The sequence below is a fragment of the Trachinotus anak genome, unplaced genomic scaffold (assembly GCF_046630095.1).
Source record: "Trachinotus anak isolate AG129_WGS33_773 ecotype Australia unplaced genomic scaffold, CSIRO_AGI_Tana_v1 ptg000003l, whole genome shotgun sequence".
Lineage (NCBI taxonomy): Eukaryota > Metazoa > Chordata > Actinopteri > Carangiformes > Carangidae > Trachinotus > Trachinotus anak.
Genome location: NW_027273854.1, coordinates 9,535,895 through 9,558,886, shown reverse-complemented (window position 1 = coordinate 9,558,886; position 22,992 = coordinate 9,535,895). Strand labels below are relative to the sequence as shown.

The 22,992-nt window shown below is 42.2% G+C and overlaps 5 protein-coding genes across 7 annotated transcripts; 4 read left to right on the top strand and 1 right to left on the bottom strand.

Moving 5' to 3' along the window:
- The first annotated feature begins 2,866 nt into the window (after positions 1 to 2,866).
- Positions 2,867 to 4,343, top strand: rasd2a (RASD family member 2a). Its single transcript, XM_071473004.1, has 2 exons — positions 2,867 to 3,542; positions 3,654 to 4,343. Exons 1-2 carry the CDS (start codon positions 3,002 to 3,004, stop codon positions 4,172 to 4,174), a joined length of 1,062 nt encoding a protein of 353 aa, XP_071329105.1. The 5' UTR covers positions 2,867 to 3,001; the 3' UTR covers positions 4,175 to 4,343.
- Positions 3,986 to 10,441, bottom strand: rsad1 (radical S-adenosyl methionine domain containing 1). 2 transcript variants are annotated; one of them, XR_011687244.1, is made up of 10 exons: positions 10,085 to 10,365; positions 9,747 to 9,880; positions 9,430 to 9,634; positions 8,980 to 9,345; positions 7,505 to 7,568; positions 7,266 to 7,413; positions 6,899 to 6,953; positions 6,616 to 6,719; positions 6,137 to 6,331; positions 3,986 to 4,123 (listed from the first exon to the last, which is right to left on the bottom strand). XR_011687244.1 is itself a non-coding variant. In XM_071472999.1 (9 exons), the coding sequence occupies exons 1-9, from the start codon at positions 10,223 to 10,225 to the stop codon at positions 6,187 to 6,189; spliced, it is 1,362 nt and encodes a 453-aa protein (XP_071329100.1). In that variant the 5' UTR covers positions 10,226 to 10,441; the 3' UTR covers positions 5,750 to 6,186. The 2 variants fall into 2 exon arrangements, 1 of the variants encoding a protein (XP_071329100.1); XM_071472999.1 differs by lacking the exon at positions 3,986 to 4,123 and having other exon boundaries at positions 5,750 to 6,331; positions 10,085 to 10,441.
- Positions 10,442 to 10,575: 134 nt separating this feature from the next.
- On the top strand, positions 10,576 to 13,988 carry LOC139615186 (GTPase IMAP family member 7). Of its 2 annotated transcripts, XM_071473006.1 has the most exons (2): positions 10,576 to 10,714; positions 12,819 to 13,988. In XM_071473006.1, exon 2 carries the CDS (start codon positions 12,842 to 12,844, stop codon positions 13,841 to 13,843), a length of 1,002 nt encoding a protein of 333 aa, XP_071329107.1. In that variant the 5' UTR covers positions 10,576 to 10,714; positions 12,819 to 12,841; the 3' UTR covers positions 13,844 to 13,988. The 2 variants fall into 2 exon arrangements, with proteins under 2 accessions (XP_071329107.1, XP_071329106.1); XM_071473005.1 differs by lacking the exon at positions 10,576 to 10,714 and having other exon boundaries at positions 12,708 to 13,988.
- Positions 13,989 to 14,279: 291 nt separating this feature from the next.
- btr02 (bloodthirsty-related gene family, member 2) lies at positions 14,280 to 20,683 on the top strand. Its single transcript, XM_071473002.1, has 8 exons — positions 14,280 to 14,416; positions 15,708 to 15,980; positions 16,080 to 16,157; positions 16,303 to 16,551; positions 16,649 to 16,796; positions 16,897 to 16,923; positions 17,340 to 18,651; positions 19,567 to 20,683. Exons 2-7 carry the CDS (start codon positions 15,711 to 15,713, stop codon positions 17,882 to 17,884), a joined length of 1,317 nt encoding a protein of 438 aa, XP_071329103.1. The 5' UTR covers positions 14,280 to 14,416; positions 15,708 to 15,710; the 3' UTR covers positions 17,885 to 18,651; positions 19,567 to 20,683.
- cldnk (claudin k) lies at positions 19,766 to 20,683 on the top strand. Its single transcript, XM_071473010.1, has one exon. It carries the CDS (start codon positions 19,766 to 19,768, stop codon positions 20,411 to 20,413), a length of 648 nt encoding a protein of 215 aa, XP_071329111.1. The 3' UTR covers positions 20,414 to 20,683.
- Positions 20,684 to 22,992: the final 2,309 nt, after the last annotated feature.

Sequence of the window (22,992 nt, the reverse complement as noted above, 5' to 3'; positions counted from 1 at the left end):
CTCTGTCTTGCCACCCTATGTCTTTATTTCTCCTGAAAACAGATGCCTGAACACCCTTTGTGTCCCAACAAAGGCCTGATGAGGTCAGTGCAGGGGGGACATGCGGGCAAGGTCTGGGAAAACAGAGGGGGAGGTGAAAGGACTGATAAATAACACCAGCCTACAACTGCACGGCAGTGACGTCACACATGAGAGGAAATCTGACTTCTGTGTGGGTATGTGCGTGGGTGTGGGTGTGTGTCTGTATTAGAGCGAGAGGGGGAGAGAGAGAGAGAGAGAGAGAGAGAGAGAGAGAGAGAGAGAGAGAGAAGGAAAGACACACAGAAAAACACTTTTTTCATATGTGAAGTTCGTGGTTATTGCTACAAAAAAAAAACATGAATGTTTGTGATCACTGATCAGTTTCTGTGCACTCCAGAATCTCATCTCTAGAACTTTAACACTCCTGTATGCAAACTGCTCCTCTTTGCTGCCATCTAGTGGTATTTTGTCTGTTCTCTGGTGGGTTACATTGTACTCTCTGGCTGCTGACACAGTGGTGTTACGTCTGTCTAAAGATTTTATACCAAGATGAACTTGTGTTTTATAGGTACTACATCAAAACCGACACAATTCTACAGGGAGGTGGTGAAGTGAGGGGTGAATCAAACAGATGACTTGGTTATGTATCATACTGTACTTAGGTGGTTTCAGTGAATCATGCCACATCTACGATGATGCTATAGTACGTGACTATTTAATGGGCTGATGATGTGGTCCAATCATTTCCATAAATACAAACCAAGCTGTATCATATGAAAGTGGTCTCTGTATTCATACATATACACTTGACAGCCAGTATGGCATTGCACTTCGACTAAGGATAGGTTGGCAATAACAACAATACACGACTGTGCCTTGCACCAAGGTAAATTATTGTTTGTTGATATTGGTTTTACTTTTCCATGTTGTATGAGCTGTACATGAAAAAATGTATATAGAGAGATCTAACTGCTGTAAAACACCACATAGACATATCTTCTAGTTGAAAGGATTTGTGCTGCATAGAAAGTACTGATTTTCCATTGAGTGTATGAAAATCCATTGTACTGAACCAGGTTTTACAGCTGCAGACTCTGACATTTTATGTCTGAAACATGTCACCAGTTCAAAAATCATGCTTTTATGCAATTCTCACAATGTTGGAGAAAATCATTAAGGGTCAAAGTCACAAAACAAAGAATAGTATATTTCTTAAGCTGTTACAGTGGGCCTGGGCTCTTCAGGACCCAAGGCACAAAGTTAGAGTTAAGTAAAAGGTATTGGTATTTGTTTTATATGGTGTGCTAATCTTCAAACTGAGGATCCATGTAGCACAAATAATTCCTTATAGAGACAAGAGTATAAACCACAATCACCCACAATGTCTTAAAATCATATTGATGTTTACTGCTGACAAGACAATCGGTAGACTGTAAAAGGCACAAATAATTAATGACTCACTGTCTGTACTATATAGACATGTCTAATTTTAGAAAGTATTTCAACACCTGATTATGTTTGAGTACTGCAAATTTCATTTCCTTATATAGGCTATTTCAAACACAGGTTTGTGCCATAATGCTTGTCGTCCAATAAATCATCATAAATTCTAAGGTAAAAGAAAATGCACCACTGTCACGCTGTTACCATCTCAACATGGTTTTCAGCTGCGGCACTGAGCTGCGCCATGGTAATCAGCCTGTCCTCTCTCGACGATTGCACATCCAACATATTCTTCAGGTTTCAAGGAAGAACCTTTTGTGTGGGCTGTCCATTCAGAGTGGCCTTGGTTTGTGAAAAGGATGGAGAGAAAAAAAAGCTGCAGCTCTTTAGAATATTTGGGCTCCTGTAATGAACTGGCACAGTGTTTGTGTCAGTGCACAGTTCAGTACTTTTAAGTCAGCAGAGGTGTGATGTGTCCTTCAGCTTTCACTGCGCTCCCTTTGCCAAACCTTCCTTCTACAATAAGTGTTTATCCACCGATGCAAATGTTTCTCTCCATAAAGGAAAAAGTTATGATTTATGCCCTTGAAGCCACTAACAATATATGAATGTGTTGCCATTCAGTGGAAAATAACATCAGATCACAGCTATTGAAGCTGATGCTGCTGCAGAGGACTCATAAAGCTTCATGAATCACACAGCAGAGAGAGGAAGCTGTCCTATCACTCTGAGCAAGTCGTGATCATCTGGAAAACAATAGGGATTGTATCTAAGTGCCCCTCACACCAGACTCATGAATAACACAATCCCAAATGCACAGTTATGCCAGGCAGTGCAGGTACATATATTCAAGTGGCTGCTGTTACGAAAACACTGTGTGAAGGTTATATGAACATAGAAATACACGCACGGTAAAACTGAAAACACACCGAACAACAACCGTCATCGTGGCAGAGCTCTCAGAGAAGAGAATGAACAAAATTAATTTGAGCTCACACTTCACACCCACAGTGTCCATGACTACAGGGATTTGAGCAATTATCTGAACACTGTGTCCACCAGTCCATTCATCCATTTATCCATAATGAGACAAGAGACACCTTCACGTGAAGGCGCTAAAAATACACAAGTACCTTTTAATTAGATGAGAGCAGATCTGAATGCATTTTTACAAGGATTTGCCTCAGAACAAAGTGAATAAAAACATCATTTAACTCGGAATTTCGTTTGAACACATTTGAAAAGCTGCAGCATGCCATGTGAAAACTCCAGGGCTCCTTTCTTCAAGGGAAATTTACAGCAACTAAACTGGAGATAGATCTTGTCAGTTTTTTTTTTTGTTTGAGGGCTTCTTGGTGCTTCTATAAAAGGAATGTCTTCTGGATGAGGCTCTGTGACGCACACACTGCGCTTGGTGTGGGTGTATAAGAGTGGACGCTCGGCTCTGTTTCGGAGCACACATGGAGAAGCAACTGGGCTAGCGAGATTTTGACGGCCTCTCCTCTCGGTGCCTGGAGATGCTTGAAAGAACATAGAGATGAACACAGCTGAGAAGTTTTATCTTCCCGTTGATGGCATCTTTGAAATGTTCGACTCTCTCACCGGGCATCACCAAGCACACATTACGCACCAAGTCCTGCAGAGCACAGCCCTCACCTCGGCACTCCAGCACCCCAAAGTCTCAAACATATCGAAGACGGGCATGGGCATCATCAAATCGGTTAGAGGGCGCTGGAGACAACATGATAAGAGAGCAGCTTCGAGTAGATCCTCAAGTTCTGGCAATCGGCAAGTATCCACTGATCGCCTCCCAAAGGGGTCCGTGGATCTTCTGGACTTGGGTCTGACCAAGCCCAAGAACTGCCACAGAGTAGTTGTGCTAGGCGCACAGAGAGTAGGCAAAACCAACATCCTGCAGCGGTTCTTGGGAAAAGAATTTGAAGAGCGCTATGAACCCACAGCTGAGGACTTCCACAGAAAGCTGTTCCACATCAGAGGAGAGGCGTACCAGGTCGATCTTCTGGACGCATCAAACGAGAGGGACTTCCCTGCAAAACGGAGGTTGTCCATACTGACAGGTGAGCCAGTATGCTTATTATTATACTGAATCTGTAGGCCTGTGTAACCCATAACTAAAGATTATGGAGATAGTGATTGTGTCCTTGAACTTGTGTTTTCCTGCTTTCCAGGTGACATATTTCTGCTTGTCTTCAGTTTGGACGACAAAGACTCTTTCAGTGAAGTCTGTGAGTTGCTGAACGAGATCAAAGCTGCGAAGGCAAAGTTACTCAAATTAAAAAACCCCGCGAGAGTTCCTGCAGTGATATGCGGGAACAAAGCGGACCTGGAGGCGCAGAGAGTCGTCAGCCGGTCGGAGGTGGCAGAAATCCTCGGTGAGGGGGTCTCCTTCTTCGAAACCTCGGCTAAGGACGGTTCCGGATTGGAGGGTATGTTCAGAGCCCTCGCCTCACTAGGCGGGCTGCCTGCCGAGACCAGTCCGTCACGACATCAGATCGTATCTATCCCCACCTACCAGTCGCTGTGCATCGGCCAGCAAGGCAGGAGAGGGAGCCGGACGCGGGGACCGATCGGTGCGCCCTGTGCTGCCGTGGACCCTCTGGCGCGCCGCCCGAGCTTCAGCAGCGACCTGCAGCTGGTGCTTGGATCAAGCACCAAACAACACAAACCAGAGAGGTGTCAGATTCAATGAATTGTGAGCCTTCTCGATAAACCAATTGCAGTAGTATGCTGCAATGTCTCATTATGTCAGGAGTTATACTCTGTAGCACTCGGCTGGACCAGTGCGTTCATATTTTATTATTATGTTGGCTATGTTTCTGTATTATGTATTCCTATAATAAAAGCGATTATTTCTGATCGTCATATGTGCATTGTCGTCATCTGTTCAAACGCTTCAGACATGAAGCCTGTTTATGAAACAGGTGATGGAGACCAGTGCTGTTAGACTATGGCCGTGAACGAAAGCAATCAATGGTTTTCAAGTGATGATGCAACACCTGACCGTACATGCGTGGGAGGGAGGTGACTCAAGTGCCGACCTTAAACGTCTTTCAATATCCGTTATCAGAGAGACTGTTCACATTTCAGTGCGCCCACGGCACCAAGGACCGAGGTGTGTGTGTGTGTGTGTGTGTGTGTGTGTGTGCCTGTTAATCAGCACCAGTAGTCCACACACACTCATGTTTCACCATGGTTAGAGACCAATTAAACGCCACATTAGAGCATCGTTGCTTTCAGAGGGGGGAGGTGGGCGAGAACTGTGTGAAATCAGCACCATGGAGAGAGCCTGGCCGCTTATTCAATTCGGCTCTGACTGTTGCCCCTGTCACTAAGCAACTTCAACTTATGTCCCATCACTGAAGGGGGGGGGGGGGGGGGAGCACTCCTTACTGAAAAGTGAAGGAGTAAATATTAATGAGGCCAAATGACAAAGTTCTGACACACAGAGAAATCAAAGCTCTGCTCCATAAAAGCCCAAAGAAATATTAATTCATGAATCAAGTATCATTGCAAACTTCTTTTTTTTTCATATGGCGAGGGGGACAAATTAAAGGAAATACATGAAAACCCTGAAAAATGAGTGGAGGACAACAATAACCCCCATCCATTGATCACTGAGGGGCCACCGAATGGTTTGATGAGTATGAACATCATGAGAATCATATGCATATGGGAGATTTTGGACCAATGTGTTAGACAGCGTTCTCCTCCACCATCATCAAAACACCAAATGAGGGAATATCTTTAGGAAGGATGGTGTCCATCCCTCCAGTAGGACCAAGTGACTTGCAGTCTAAATGGCAAGGAGCATTGAAGCTGTTCTAGCAGCATGTGGTGGCCTAACACCTTGCTAAGACATTTGATGTTGATTTTTCCTTTGATTTGTCACCCATCTGTATGTTGAAACACATTTTCTCTGTAATTAAAACCACATCAATTACACAGATCTAGAAAATGAGCCTACTGCCAAAGGTTTTTCTCCAGTTTATGTATTTAAAGGGTTAATGAATACATTGATTTTCCAAAAGAGAGTAGGAGTCCTTCTCTGAGAACGTACTGAGGCTACAGTCAGAGTTGGCCAGGACATTCATGTTAGTTCAGATGGTGTGCTATCTACAGTATTTATAAGTGATAATTAGTGCGTATGGGCATGAGATTTTAGCAAATGCTCTGCCTGCAAGTCTTTTCTCGGCAAGCGTGTCTGTCAATGTGCTGAACATGGTGGCGGCTTAAATATGGACTGGAATGGAAATAGATTCATCTATTCAGCAGGTGTATTATAAATGCAGTAAAACTTTAATACAGGTATACACAGAAGAACACACAGGCATTCAAACCGATTCTAAACAATGTCTTTTGCACCACAAGAATAACAATTATGTTTAGATGACAGTAAAATGACTTCATGAGAAATGTTTCAGTGCCAGCCATAATTACACTAGTCAGGTTGTGGCAGTTTGAGTTGTCGTGACAGCTCAACAGCAAAGAAACAATGAGAAGGAAACAATGAGATCAAAGTGAAAAATGGCACAGCCTTGAATAAGGAATTTAAATATTGTAGCACTAAACATGAATAAGACAGGTGAAACTGATTTGACGGGTCAATATCAGCCTGTTTTTGGGATATTCGTACACATCCTGCCAGCCTTACCTACAAATGAGCTTTCTCCAAAGTCATCTGCTCCATTAAAATGACATTCATTATGATTTAGAGGTCTTCTGTGTTTGTCCATTAGCACTACGGACCCTTTGTGGCCTGTGGAGGATTTGTGTCTCTAGCTCCACCAGAAGAGCTGGTAGTATGCTGTCCAGTAAGGCCAGTCCATCCCAGGAGCAGCGCAGACTTCTGATAAGAGGGGAAAAAATAGAGAAGAGATTCAGACTTTAGTGTAGAGCTGTGACAATGAATCAAATGCTCGATTTGACAGAAAAATTAATCGGCAACATTTTGATAAACGGTTCTGGTTCCAGCTTTTCAAATGTGATCAGATTCTTCTCTTTGCCATATCGAACATCTAATTATGATAACAATGACTGAATTATTTGCAGCCACGCACAAATGGAGAACGTCTTTCTCGCCAATAAAAAAGGCAAAACTTTGCCTTCAAGTATCATAAAATGCTAAGTCACCTGTCATCAAGAATCAGCTGTCCATTGTGCAGCAACTCTTGGACATCTGTGGATGTCCCAAACACTTCACGGAGACCCAGCTGAGGGCTAAACAACTCCCAGTGCTGTTAAATATCAGAAAATGACCACAAACAACAACATCACGTTTCATAAAATTCACTGAATACTGAGCATCGTCTTAAATGACAGAGAAGATTACACAGAAACTGTACTGAATAAAATGTTCTCCACTGGGGGCACATCATGTAGATATAAAGGGTTTATTGTGTGTGTAATGCTTTACCTTGTGATTAATGCCCTCTGTCATTCTCATCCCCATCACCAACACCTCCTCCAATCTGCCAAACAAACAGCTTTCAAAACACAACCTCACAGATAATAACAAGGACAGGACAGAGTCAGTAAATGGACTGAATAGACGAGTTTGATGATCACGTTTCACATGAAAGAACAAGCACGTGTATAGCGACCTCTAAGACTATGTTTTCTCACACTGTGTTCAATTACACCCGGTGGACTGGCTGACACACAACCATTACTTTTCACATTAACAGAGAATTTCTGGACTGAAAGGTGCAGCTGCCCTCTGTAATTACCAAATACACCCATGACAAGACACAACGCTAGCGTCTGTAAATGCAACAGCTCACAGTTGAAGATGGCTGAGCTGAATCCTCCTCCGCGTCCCATGACCCCTCTGCTGGACTTCACGGATCCACACGTCAGGCTCGAGAGTCTGGGTCCGCGCCTCCCGGACGACACCTCCCTCCCCCAAAGGAACAAACCGCCCGTGTGCTCCTGTTACACACACAAAAAAAAAAGTTAAATCTAACTTTTCCACACGTGCAACATTCATCAATCACTGCTTTCAGTGTAGATAATAGATCACCTGGGCCGACGCCGACGTATTGTCTTCCCCTCCAGTAGCTCATATTGTGATGACTCATGGCATTCTGTATTACACAATGGAAAGTGTTACCGTGTTGTCGTGATTGTTTCTCTCAGACACGTTCATGAGTCAGTGTGGTGTAAAACAAAGCAGACATCTGCCTTGTTGATGAAGCAGAGTTCATCAAAAACAAAACAGAAAAGCTGAATAATAGGAAATTATAAACAGCAGCAGACACTGGGTTTTTTTTGGGGGTTTTTTTTTTTAACTTCATACACGTTTTTAACAGTGGTCAAATGTTCTTCAGCAGTTACAGTGTTGCTAAAACTCATTAGATTTTCACTGCTCAGCAGCAACGGAATGCTTTTATGCTCTAACCTAAATCCACTTAGTGAAAACTGAAATGCAAAAAGTCGAAAATCAGCTTCCTAACGCCTTATGCAATATGACGAAGTAGTTTGCTTAAGGGGGATATATGTAGGTTTTCTCTGTCACTGAACACGCTTTCTTGCTGGGAGTAGGTGGTGGTGATGGTTGCTTGCCAAGAGCTTCAGCCATTTACAATACAAGAGTTTACAATAGGCCCTCTGAGCGGCGCTACTTCTTCAGAGTAGACTGGATGCTACAGTGACTTGCTATCGGAAAGTTATGAGACAGTCCGGCCAGGCCAAGGATAGCTAATTAACATGCTAACTTCAGGAGAAGAAAATAAGTGATATGAATATAAGCAAAACAAGAGTGAACAGTGGCGTTGATTTCATACGCTCTTGGTGAGTAAGAAGTAAGAGTAAGAAGTCTGATGCTGCAACGTTTCTTCTCGACTGGTAAGTAATCAGCTGTTAATGCTGACGTTTGGCTATGAAGCAGTAGCAGATCTTACAAATAGCTCCTTTAATGAAAGCCACCTGATGTTTCACCAGCTGAACACTTCAACATTAGGCGGCGGCAGCAGGATTTTCTGTTGGCATCAGCAGTAACTTGACACACCTCTAACACAGTGTGAACTGTGAGTGAACAGTAAACAGTGAGGCTGTTGTCTGTCATTGTTTCCTGTAAATCCCTCGTGCAGGTGAAGGTAATCTGAAATCTGCATGGCTGGCAGGCTGTGCCTCTAACAATGAAAATTACTCTATGGAGAGGTTACTGCTAAATGTAAAGACATGAAATATCAACACCCAGAGGCTATAAGGTCTGCTACAGCTCTAAACTCTTCAGAACTAAATACCTTTCTGTTCGCAACTTCTTTATTACTACAGCAGTTGCTTTACTCAAACTAACTAACCTATTTCTACACTGTCACACTGAAACTCGTATTCCTTCATCCCCTGTTATTTTGTCATATGAACTGCCTTCAGTATTCAAAAGGAACTCTACTAACAAATTTACCTTTCCTATAATTGTTATGTTGGAATGAAGTCAATCAAGGGAGGAGGATCACATTTCTGAGGTCAATAATTCGGCTTCGGCTGACTTACATTTCTTGCAAAGTTTGAAACTTCATATTGCAGAAAGCCCTTCTGTTGGAGAGTCCTCCTGGCACACTGGTACATCTCTGCCGTCACATCATCAGCTGGCACAGTCACTTCCCCTTTTTGCACCTGTTTAAACAGCTGGGTGCCTCGCTCCAGGGTCAGCTGGTACAGAGACACGTGGTCGTCACATGCCCCCAGCAGCTCGGACAACTCATTCTCCCAGGATTCAACACTCTGCCCGGGGCGCCCGAACATGACATCCACTGACACCCTCCCTGGGCACAGCCTCTGAGCCTCTTCAATGGTTTGCAAAGCCTGATGAGAACTGTGGTCTCTTCCCAGAATTTTCAGGTCATCATCCTGCAAAGACTGAAGGAGTGAAAATGTGATATGGACAGTGTAACAGTACATAATCTATTCCTCTTTGATCAGCCCTCTACAAATTACACTCACCTGGACCCCAATGGAGAAACGGTTCACCCCTGCACGGCAGTAATCCTCCAGCTTTGACATTCCCACAGGAGTAGGATTGACCTCGAGTGTGACCTCAGCCTCATCTGGTAGATTCACCTGCCTGGAAACAGTTTCAAGTATTGCGGCGATGGTGGACGGGTGTGCCAGGCTTGGAGTCCCACCACCAAAAAATACAGAGGTGATGCTGGAAACCAGAACAACCAAGGGTGGTTAAAGTCGGAAGATGCAGGGATGACAGGATGATCTCCTGTTGAATGTCTAAAAAATAAAATAAAATAAAATATGAATCGCCATACCAGGACACCTGACTAAGCTGCAGCAATGTCTCAGTCTCCCGCTGAAGGCAGTCAGTCATGATGTGGTTATTGTTCTCCCTGGGTATATACTTGTTGAAGTTGCAGTAGGAGCACCTCCTCAGACAGTAAGGCCACTGCAGATTGGAGGAGGAAGATTTGACACTGACACCATCTGGGCAAACTTGTTTTTTTTTTTTTATTTCATTTTTTTTATGACATTTGCATTAAAGGAATGAAAATGGATTGCATTCACGCGTTTGCAGATTTGTGTGTGTGTGTGTGTGTGTGTGTGTGTCTCTGCACAGAAATATTTCATCAGCTGAAAAAAGCCAGCTTACGTGTACGTAGAGAGACGCCTGCTTTGTGAGCTGCGGGGAGCCTGCGCACTCAGTCACGTCTCCAATTATTTCTCCGCCAGAGAGGAAGCGCAGACCGGGAGAGAGGGCACGTCTGGCCCAGGGAAACGTGGGTCTGATCATTTCTGGTGACGGGGTGTATCCCGGCTATCTGACGGCGGGTTTAATTAGCTTGTCCTTCACTTGAACACATGGCTCCCAGCAGCGAGAGCCACACACGCCTGGCTCCATCGTAAGTGTAAAGACCGCGTCAGACTCACTGATGACACCAATGTGACCCAGGGAACTACAAAGTACCGCGGAGTCATTTGGTCAAGCAGCTGTCACGTCGCCTCAAACAGGAAACGCGTAAACGCGACTTCCTCTTTAGGTGTTGCGAAGTTTGACCACGCAGAGGCGCTGTTTCACAAGCGTCGGACTCACCCATGGACAAACCGCTACTGTGAGCAACAGTGGGCCTGCGACTGAGAAGCTTCAGGCCTGTGTCCACCTCATTTTATATAACTTTATTTGATGCTTAATAACTTATCATGTAAACATCACAGAACCGTGGTTAATGGATTAAACCGAAGAGGACACCTCTTAAAATAGAAATACACTGAACCTCCTAAAGTATGGACGATATAACTTTTTACATTGTCTGGTTCCCACACTTCTTGTCCACAAGAAAACCAAATTTCAGGTTGATGCGTAGAGTTGTTAAGCTTGTACAAGGAAGTTAGTAAGTGCTGCCCCTTGGCCTCCTTCTTGTGCGCTGAACTTATCCTAAAAAAAAATTACTTTTCAGTATTTCAAGAAATACAGATTTTGTTGAACAGATTTTGTTTTCTAGCTTTTCCTGATAATGACTAATGGCTCGTACTCTTGTGTTTGAGCATTGACTTGTAAGTCTGTTAAATGCAAGAAGTCTTTCTCTCTGTAGCTTGTGCTGCCAGTGTTGGATGCGGACATCTGAATACTGAATGCATTTTGCGTGAGGGTGAATTATATATCTGCAGGTCTTTGAAACAAGTGGTATTTGTTGTTGCGGTGACTATACATAAAGGCACTGGTCTATATTTGGAATATTATTTGTGGTCTACTCACACAGGATCAAACTAATTTAATGAGCTATTGATTTCCCTGAACCCAGGAAAAAAAAAAAAAAACATTGCCTGGTGGACTGACAGTGAAATAACCTTGTTGCATCACCTTTAAAATTAGAATATTCATTTTCGACAGTCAACGGTGTAAAAGCATTTACTCATCAGGGTTACTGCTAATTAAATCTCTTTATCATTGTCGTCATCAAGAGCCAAAGCATCTCTGTTGGTGGACAAACGACTCTACAATCCCTGATGCTTGTCAGCTTCAAATAATTGCCTATGCTCATCACTGATTAATTTTGCAGGATTTGTTGTGATGATTTTACTAATGATGTGATGTCTGTATGTAAGTGAAGAAATGGGCAAGTCAACATCCACAACAGAAGAAAATGTATAACTGCTCTTGTCCTCTCCTATATTATTCTAAACATGTGACAATATACACAAATTTATTGAGCAATTAATCTCAGTATTTCATTAAAAATGTCAATAAATGTGAATGTGCTCAGTGCCAGCTTCTGACCCTGAGGGCATTTTCCATTTAATATTAAATCTGGTGCCCAATTACCTCATCAACAGCGAGAGAGAGAGAGAGGGAGAGAGAGAGAGAGAGACTGGGGGGAAGAACAGGGATGTGTTTTCATTGAATAGATGTAACAGTTATGGGAGTTATATGAGTTCAGCCCAGTGAGAAGCTGGAAAACTTTGAGGTAATCCAAATTAAAAGAGCGAATCTGTGCTGTAAATCTACCAAATGGATAAGAGGAAGAAAGGTAAGTTCGCTGATTTGATATGTACAGAGGGTAAAAAATAAAAATACGATGTGGAACCGACTACTCTGCTTTATTTTAACTCAAGAAAAAAAAAAAAGGTAGGTGTATCATAGACCATATCAGTTTACATGCGATGTGGCAGCTAAAACAGAACTAGAAACAGTTTGATTGGTCCTGTTGGTCGGTCAGTCCACCACTTTAGTCCAGACTGAAACAGCTCAGCACTTGGTGTTCAGAGGATGATTCCTAATGACTCCGGTGAACTTCAACTTTTCAGCTATTGTCACCAGCAGATCATTTTTTCAACTTCCAGTGAAATATCTCAAACGCATTCTTCATTGCCAGACAGTGAATATTTATGTCATTGGTGATCCTCTGACTTTGTCTCAGCAACTATCAGGTTGATTTCCAGTGAATGTGGTACACACATTCATGTTGTTTAAGGATGAATTGTAATCACTCTGGTCATCTGCTGACGTTTCAATTGGTCAAAATTTCAATTTGTTCAATACTTTGGTTTGTGACCAAATACCTGCAGAACTAATGATATTACCATCAGCCTGTGCTGTGATAGTTAACGTTACGTAACCTCAGCATCATCCTAATCATTTAGCTCAAAGAACGTCCTCACAGACTCATTATCTTGTTAAGCTACAGAAGAAAACTATAAGAGCAAATCATCACATTTACAGTGCATTGTTAATAATGCAAGATTGTTTGAAAAAGCATTAGTTTGTTAGTCTGTTGTACAACCTATCATACATGGATTTTTATGCACTTTAAAGCTAGATATAGAATAATGATAAGTGAAAGCATTTTTTTGCATTTGCAATGGGTTTTTACTTCTCTTTTTCACAGGCTCTACTACGGAACTGAGGCTTATGGTGGTTGGCAGCAATGGACCTTCTCAGTTCCTACTTACTAATATCATACTTGGGAGGGAGGAGTTTTCTAAGGATATCACCAGCATTTCTGGCAGCAAGAAGAATATTGGAGAGCTGGCTGGTCGACGAGTGGCTGTGATCAATGGCCCAAACATCTATGAGAAGGATATATCTCAAGCCAAGAGGAAGATGGAGCTGAGAAGGTCTAAGTGCTTATGTATCCCTGGTCCTCATGCCTTTCTTGTTGCCTTTGACATGGAGAAAATCTCCCCAAATGACATAAATACTCCCAGACTGATGAAGGAACGCTTTGGAAGGCACTGTCTGAAGCACTGCATGGTCCTCCTGGCCTATGAAGGAAATCTGGAGGGAGCTGCCTTGGAAAACAAAGTGCAAAAGACTGACTGGCACCTGAAAGAACTTATCGAGAAGTACGGTGGACGCTTTCACATTTTCAGCAAGAACTGGAGAGATCGCAGCCGGGACAGAGAGCTTCTGCAGAAGATAGAGATGATGGTGGCCTCATTAGGTGGGGGCTACTTTTCCAGCAGAACTTTCCAGAGGGCAGAAGACTATGTGAAGAAGGAGGAGAAAAAGCTCAGGAAGCAGAGGACAGCAGAGATCGAGAAGGCATGGACTGCTATGGAGAAGCACTATGTAGCAGACGAGTTGTATCACCAGAAGGATGCCTACACTGCCAGTGTTGGCACTGAGATAAGAGCCAAGGCAGAGATGGACAATGGATGGCTCAGAACCTCCCTGGCCAGAGGGCTGGGGACGGGTGTTGTTGTGGGAGCCGTCATGGGAGCACTGGTTGGGTCCATAGAGGGGCCAGGAGGGATGGTTCTTTATGGGATCATTGGTGGTGCCGTTGGAGGATCAGCAGGAGGAACAGCCCAGGTTGCTATAAAGCATATGGAGAACAGAGTTGCTCCAACTGCCAGACTCAACTTCAACTCAATCTTTATCAATCGCTTCTTCGCAGCTCCTCGAACTTGACAGCGTGGCATTGACTTCTTACCTGTTTGTCAGGAAACAAGAGAAGAGATTTATATCATGTGCTCTTGGTATCTAACTGTTCGTTATGTATCTTTTACAGCTGACGATCGCAAGTTAGATAAGGACATGTACAACTCCCTTTAGATTAAAAGACAAACTTGACTCCCCACGAGTTGTCATCTACATACAATACCTTTCTATACTCTATACACGATTAATAATGGTCAAAATCAATAAATCTCTGATTTCAACTGTAAATGAATATATTTTAAATAAATGTTGAGATTACTGACTGTGCCTTTGGTTTGCTCTGGTTTGGTAACCTTATAATATTTCCTGGAGTCTTGCTGTGGGCTGGTTAAAGTGTAGCTCAGATAACATTCAGGGTGGAGTCTCAACTGAGAGTGCCATTGTCTGAAGCACTGCCCCTTTCCTAGACAACACATACAAACACACCTTAGTACACCTGCTCAGTGTCAACCATTGCAGTCTTTACGTATTATTGCCCTGAAACCCTGAACAGAAGCAGGGCAGGCTGACCGAGTGCTATTTGGATAAGATCAACTGGGACAGGTAAGACCACACATGGCTCTTTGAACTTTTCCATATTGTTTTCTGTCTCACCTTTGTAAGATTTTAGGACTCTCTGACAGAAATCAGACGTGAATCATTCATTAACATGTTGCGTAATCAAGACATTGTTTCCAGAATGAATGTCAGAGTACAATGGAGTCAAAAATTACATTACACATCTCATGGAAAACAACCTTTAACATTCAGGAACTGAGTTGTAGCTCCCAGATGACGTAACAAACACCTTGGTTGCTACCTGTTTGACCACATACTTGACATCACATCTTTTACATCACTGCTTCCCTTCTCTGTTAGTCAGTCACAAAGAACTCAAATGTCTGTGGACAGGAGACAATAATTAGACGTTGTGGTGGAAAATAATCAGAGGGAAAGGCTTCACTATGGAGAACTTTAACATGAAATGGATGTTAGATCAGTAAGAAAACAAAAAAACATAACCTGTTTATTGTGTATCATTATATAGTATGAGAGGAATGCTGTTGACGTCGATTGGTCCTGTAAGACTGAGTGCTGCATAAGTGGTTTTTTCATAAACGACAAATATTTAAAATTACAACCTTTTGTGAAATTTTCAGTAAAGAACAGCCATGTAACAATACGTAAAATGTGTATTTTTACTTGAGTATTTCTTTTCTGCTAGTTTATATTTCTAATCTACTATAGTTCAGAGGGAAAATAGTGTAGTTTCCAACCTTTCTGACATGTGACCAATTTAAAAAAAAAAAAGCAGCATGTAGTTGTCATGTTCTATGAATTGTTCCACTAAAGAGACATTTTCACTCAAACCTGTTGAAGTCATGTAGCAGAATTTCTTTGTTTTTTTTCTTCTTTACTGCACCATTGACAATCTCGTGACCCCTCAGATTTCTCTTGTGGCCCTTTGGAGGGGCCTGACCCCTTGGGAACCACTGGACTAAACTACCTAATTGTATGTAGTTAGAACTAGTTAAAACTAGCTCCAGCTATAAAATACTGCTTCCACATTGTTCCATCAGTAACAACAATTTGATAATGTCATGCATAATTTTTCCACCACTGTTCATGTATATGTATAGGCACTTGATAACAAATGATTAATATATACTAGATACTACAACATTATTATATATATATATATATAAAAACAGGAAATACAAAGATGTCCCACTTCCATTTGTTTATCAAATAAATTGTCCATGTTACCATTGAGGCCTTTAAATGAAAAACAAAAGATAAAAAAGCTTTCCTTCATACTTTGTTGACATTGCCCTCCTGCCATTGTTATTTTCAGAGAATGGCCTCTACCATCAGCCTCCTCCCTGAGAAGCACTTTTTGTGCTCTCTTTGTAGAGACATCTTCACCAGCCCAGTTACCATACCATGTGGACACAGCTTCTGCTTGTCCTGCCTCTGCCACTACTGGGCACGACACCAGTCCAAATACTGCCCCCACTGTAAGAGAGTGTTTACTGACAGGCCTGACCTCAGTGTCAACCGCATTCTGGCAGAGATCTCTGACAACTACAGGAGGACTCGACCACAGAAACCTCCTGATAAGGAAATGGTACTTGCTTTGCTTGCATTTGTCATCATAGGTGATAATGTGATAATTAATAAATCTAATATATCTGTGTATGCTTGTGTCACTGTTGCATGTGCACAGGTTATAGATGTCGAGCAAATGATTCAGGAACGGCTGCAGAAGATAGAGAGGTTGAAATATTCTCTTGAGGTTCAAAAGGTGCGTTTACTTCTATACTTCTATAAAAATTAAACATCTTTGTTTATTCTTAAAAAATGTGCAAAGTTGAATGATGATGATGATGATGATGATGATGATGATGATGATGATGACGATGATGATGATGACGATGATGTCCAATCAGAGCTCTTACCTCAGAGAGGTGCGAGAGAGCCAGAAAGTCTTCTCCGCCCTGGTAAATGCCATGGAGAAGAGTCACAAAGCGGTCATTGCTGCAATTGAGGAGCGAGAGAGGGATGAGGAGAAGAGAGTAGAAATGCTGGTGAAAGAGCTGGAGCAGGAGATCCAGGAGCTGAGGAAGGAGACGGCTGAATATGATCCTCAGATCCCTGGAACTGGTGATCAAAGCGATGATGCAAAGCAAGTTACCCTGGTAAGCACCTTTGTCTACGGCAGACGACGTGATGGTGAAGCACTGATCCATGGCCAAAATAAGTGAAATGTTTACACCTTTTTTTTATGTCATGCAGAACATCATTTCCACCAGTTCCCTTTCTGACCTGAAGGACTGGTCTAAGGTTACCGTAGAGACTGACCCTTGTATTGGGGTCACCAGACGAGCACTGTCAGACATGATCGATAAGATGAAAGTAGAAGTCAACAGGCTCTCCAAATCAGGTGAATAATACATTTTTTCAAAGATATCTCCTGTATTGAGTCAGCGTTAACTTAAGACTAAATCAGTGACATGTCATTCCCCATGGCTCTTCCTTTACAGAACTTAAAAGGACAGAGAAATACACAGGTGAGTCTTTCTTTTTGTTAAGGGGAGGGTTATTTCAACTTTTTTGGGTCTTTTTATTTTTAACACATTTATATTTCAGCATTCTCTTGCATGATTAATTAGTGAAAAAAATGAATCAGATGTGTTATAAAGGTGTTCTTTGCCACATGCAAAGGACAACAATCCTTTACCTTTTTTTTAGGTATTAATGGTGGAAGGAGTGTATTTTGAAATATTAAGGCGAGGGTGTTGCAGTTTTTTTGTGTCAAAGCAAATGTCAAAGCTATTGTCTAAATAAAATACTGATAATGCTTGAGACGGTGTTGCAATCGTAAATACAAGAATGAACCCTACTTCTGGGGTAGGGAGGTGGTAGTGTGCTGTCTTTAACTGGTAAGGATGTCCACATTGTTTGACGTGTTCTCCCTCTTTCCTAGTGGATGTCAATCTGAGTGCGAAGACAGCCCACCCCTTCCTCTCCGTCTCAGATGACAGAAAACAGGTGAGACACACAGACAAGCTTCAGGAGGTACCAGATCATCCCAAGCGGTTTGACCGCGTGGCAAACGTGCTGGCCAAAGAGAGCTTTGGCAGTGGGAGGTGCTACTGGGAAGTGGAGGTTGGGGAGAAGATTGAGTGGAACCTGGGCGTCGTCAGACAGTCCATAAACAGGAGGGGCAAGTTCACTGTCTGCCCTGCAAATGGTTTCTGGACTTTAGGCCTAAAGGCTGGAGGCCAGTACTTTGCCAACACTTCTCCTGTCACCCCATTGGCTCTAGAGCAAAGGCCCAGGAAAGTGGGTGTGTTTCTGGACAACACAGAGGGCCGCGTGTCCTTCTACTGCGCAGAATCCGGAGTCCACATTTATACCTTCACGGATACCTTCACTGACAGGCTTCATCCATTCTTCAGTCCTGGTCGCCTGCATGGTGGCAAAAATGCTGCTCCGCTAATCATCTGTTCTAGTTTTTGCAGTATCTGAACATCAATCCCAATACAAGATTTATAAATCCAGTATAAACATTCTTGTTATTCTTGTAATTATCTTTTTTAATATATACAATCCAGTATGATAAATATATTTATTAATTTAAAAGTCCATATGAAAATCTACAATGAGCCACATTTCTCCATCAGAACAGTGAACAAGAGGTTGGACTGACTTCCTACACTTGAAAACTTGGAATGAAATGAAATGAAACCCATAAACAGACTGAAAAGGGTAGAAAGAAAGAGAAGGCACTCATAAATGAACAAGTGAGTCAAAGTCGAAAAAGAGGAGAAACTGGGTTGCTGAGCTGGATGGATGTAAGGGGGTGCAGGGTTGGGACAGAGGTTGACGTGGAGCAGGGAGGGAGGGCACGGCAAAACAGCAGGGCATTGTGCTCGTACACCAGGCACTGGGAGATACACTCAAACACATTCACGCATTCACACAATAACACGGCCGTGCACACAAGCGCATGCTTCTGCCCACTGCCACACAGATTTGTGCTGGCATCTCGGAGGGCAGCCCCATTTTCCAGTCCAGTCCGAGGTGTCAAAGCTGATCGACCCCCTTGCTGCAGTTCGCCTGACCTCTCAGATAGAGCCTCCCCTGCTCTCCCGCCTTCCTGTGGACTAAACTGACTTCTCAGGGCTGTCACTCCCAACTGCGGGCATCCACAACTGACCTACTCAAGCAAAGGACCAGCAACCCTAACCTGTGGACTGGGGGGAGCAGAGATAGTCCACCATATTTCATTTAAGGTAATTATCCTTGCTAATATTCTCTATCAGTGCATAAGTGACATTTCCAAAAATATCAAAAAACAACTTGACTGAAAAACTGATAGTTTTGTGTGCTCAAAACCATACATTTGTACAGTTCCCTGTTGAAGTAGTGATAGTCTCAGTGTTGGAGGTGAGTGGGATGTTACTGGGATGTTGCTCTTGCGTCACTGCAATGTTTGCAGTATTTCCCTGAAAGTAACCTAGTCCTACTAAACAGAGCCATCGGTTATATCAATGATAAGGCACAGATTCCTAAAGAGAGATCAGGGGCCTGTAGACAGGTCAAAATGGTTATTCTGGTTTCTTGGATTCATACAATACATTATTATCTGCCTACTCACAAGAGAGACTGTAATTTCCCTTATATTAGATCTAGTAATAATCCCCTTCGATGGATAAGTGCTTAGCTGATGATAAGTAAAACGTAGCCCTCTGCCATTATTCCTCTGATCTTGTGCAGGGAGGGTTTGATTCACAGAATTGGTAAAATGTGGATACTGAGAGCTATGATAAATAGATGATACAGGTCCTCCTGGCCCACTCTACAAGCCCTCATGAAAGCTGCTTGTGTTCAGAGTCTCCTCATGTTTTTCTGAGATAATCCACTCACCCAGCAAGGCGTAGCTCGACACCCACAGCTGTGTCAAAGACAGCTATTCTCTGCGGTTCTTACTGGAATCCACTAAACATCGGCCCCCCAGTCTGTTTCCAAATATTTATGATAAATATATGCTACATTTGTCTTTTCATACTTTGCTGATGTAATGCTGTAAATTGCTGTAAGGAGTAACACGTAATAAATATCTTTGTATTTGTACATTTTGCACTGGTATTTGTATGCTAAATAAAAATGGAATTAAATAGATTTTAATAGTTTTTTCTACATTTCAGGATACTTGACCTTGTCTGACCCAAGCTGATCTCATCAACATCATCACCCAGAGACTGAGGATCCATTGGTGGGACACAATATTTCCAGTACTGTAGACTGTCACATTTCTTTGTGGGACTATACGTGGGCCCTTTGCAACAGAAAGAAACTGATATAAAACCAAGACAAATCCATCTGATTTAAACAACATTTTTCACCATGGCAACCACGGGTATGCAGTTGCTGGGCCTAATCATGTCCATCGTGGGCTGGGTTGGTGGGGCAATAGTCTGTGCCATCCCCCTGTGGAGGGTCACTGCCTTCATCGGTAACAACATAGTGACGGCTCAGATCATTTGGGAAGGCCTTTGGATGAATTGCATTGTGCAGAACACAGGTCAGATCCAGTGTAAGGTGTATGACAGCTTACTGGCTCTGCCCAGTGACATGCAGGCTGCCCGGGGCCTCACAGTGTTCTCCATCCTGCTCTGTGGCCTGGCTCTGGCTCTGGGGGTCCTAGGAGTCAAGTGCACTAAGTGCATTGGTGTAAACAGCCTCAAGGCCCGTATTGCTCGCATCTCTGGAGCCCTTTTTGCCATCGCAGGGTTCCTCTACCTTGTGCCTGTCTGCTGGACTGCCCACTCCATCATCAGGGATTTCTATGACCCACATGTGGCAGCTCCACACAAGCGTGAGCTTGGCCCTGCCCTTTACATTGGCTGGGCGGCTTCAGCCCTGCTCCTTATTGGGGGATCTCTACTCTATGCTGGGTCAAGTCCACCTGGCATCCCAGGCTCTCCCACCTTCAGCAGTGGAGAAAGTAGTCCTCGCAGGGCACCTGCTACACAAGTCAAAGGTTATGTCTAAGTTCCCAAAATGTCTGAATGCCTTCAAGTCTCACAAATCTACCCCACATGATGAAAAACCTGTTTTTTCTCCCATTGATTTTGCTCCTTGTAATTATTTTATATTTAATGTTATTCCAGTTTGCTTTTTTCTTTGAAAAGCCGCAGGAGGCTGTTTAGGGAAAATTGAACTCATTTTATTATTTCGTACCTGAAATCTTCAAATAACATTTTTTCTCTCTCTGTCAGTGTAAAATACAATAAAACCTTTGGTTGTCAAACCTCTACTGAAGGAATTTGTGTGTGTCCACATTTTTATGATTACAGATATAAAAAATTAAATCTTACAACTGTATGTGTTTGAGAGAAGTAGAACTGTAGTTTTAAAAGAAATATCTTTGTTTGGCTCATTCGTGTAAATGCTACTATGTGTTCTGCTGAGAAGAACAATAGAACAATAGGGATGTGTGTAGATTTGCTTGTGGTGGCATATTGTTGAGAAGTGTGTGTGTGTGTGTGTTTGTGTGGTTCTCCATCTCCTATCTTCCATCTCTTCTTCCCTGTCTCAGCTACCCTGTACCAGGGACGAAAAATAAAAATAAAATAAAAATCAAAGTACAGCACAGTAAACCAGACTCCTCTTGCGATGTTGATCCCAAAACATCTCCTATTCTTTGTCAGAATCACAATGGACAAGAATATGAGTGTATATGATATATGATATTAAAACACATCAGCCCTTAGAATGTGTGAGTCTTGTGCTGTATGTGTGTATGCATATCAGTCAGCATCTGCGCGTCTGTAATGTGGGATGTTACAGGTCAAAGTGGAAAGAATCTTTATTCACAAGCATTGTTGACTTCCTTCAGATTCTATGCTCTTTTACTTTGAAGTGAATAATCATCTACAGAGAATCTCAAAAAACAAGTTCAGTGAAGTAAAACCATTGAGAGCCTTGGAGTTTGATTACTCTACAGGCTTTTTTCCAGGCTGAATTTCTTGAATTGAATTAGTTGCATAGAAAACATGCCCTGGTATTTGCTATCTGTTCCAAAGAGTAAATTTGATCATAATTGCGAGGGCATACGTTGCCCAATCCATTCTTTTCTTTCTGTCCGTAACAGCAGAGCAGCACAATGCCACTTTATAGAGCACTACAGCACCACAATAACAATGGGTACCAGTGTTCCAAGTGCCAGGTAGTGACTCATTCATGACCTAAGTAGGCCTATACCAGTGTTGGTAGAGTAATGTTGTGAATACAGTAAGACAATCTGTGCTATTTTACTGTACAGTTGTAATGGGCAAAACAGAGTGAGATCAGTGCACTATTTACATTATAAATAATCAACGTAGTGTCTTAAAATAGCTTTAAGGTACAGTACCAACACAATTCTAATAACAATTAATTGTATCGATTATAAGGATGCTAATGAATCATTGATAATATAAGGAGATACCCAAGAGAACACAAGAGCTTCAGCTGGTGAGGATTCAACAGTCTGTTCAGCCACTTCAGTAAGGTTTTTTTGACATCGCCCTGCTGCCATCTCACCTAAGGTATATTTTCTGAGTAAAATATATATCTATATCTATATAAATACAAGAAATAATTTTTAAGAAGTTGAGGGTGAAACTGAATTGCTTTACATAGATGAGATTTATAGATGGCACTATGAATGCAAGTTTGTATTGCACTATATCTGGCCAAATGTGTCCCCTGACTTGAGTCCAATAGAAAACCTTGGTATTTAGTATTTTAAAGTGGACAGTAGAGTTGCAAAAACCCCTTCAGCAGAGAACAGCTGAAAAGAATCATCTGTGAAGAATGAGAGAATGACAGACTTGTGATTGGCATCATCCATGTCCAGGGGAATCAAATCTGTCATCAAAAGCAAAGGCCGACATACAAAATATTAAATAAATAAATAAATAAAGATAATAATAAAGGATGTACTTACTTTTGTTTTCTCCAGGTAATAATGATGGGCATTTTTCACTTTATCAATTATTTATGAAAATAATTTGCACTATTGATGATGAAAACAATTGTAGATTTCAGCCTATGATGGATTAATAATACCTTGCCTTAGATTTGACATTTATTAATTGCTTGACACTGAAATAAATGAAATCAATTGGATAAAAACACAATTGCTTGATATAAACTTGTGCAGTTAAGGTTTTAAAAATAAGTCAATCCACAAGGGATTGAGGACAGAGTTGATATAGTAGGTTATTTCAAGTGGTACAAATTTCAAACTAATTTGTGATTAATCAAACTATATAGACCCATACAATGTGGAGTACGTCTGGGTCCCAAAATTTGGACAAAAACCGGGCAATCAAACCCTGCATTAATGTGGGACTACAACCTGCAATATTACTCTCTGAACTGCAGTGCAGCAGAAGTAGAAAGAAGGAGAAAATGTGGGCTAAATACCCAAGTGCAGTAGTTCCTCTAAAACTGTGCTTTAGCACAGTTCAGTTGTAGAGGTACTTAGTTTCTAAAGATTGTACTTAACGTTTCACTGATTAGTCGGTAGAGGGAGAAAATCCTTCTGTGTTGCCGTTTCTGTACCGGAAGCAGGAAGTAGGAAG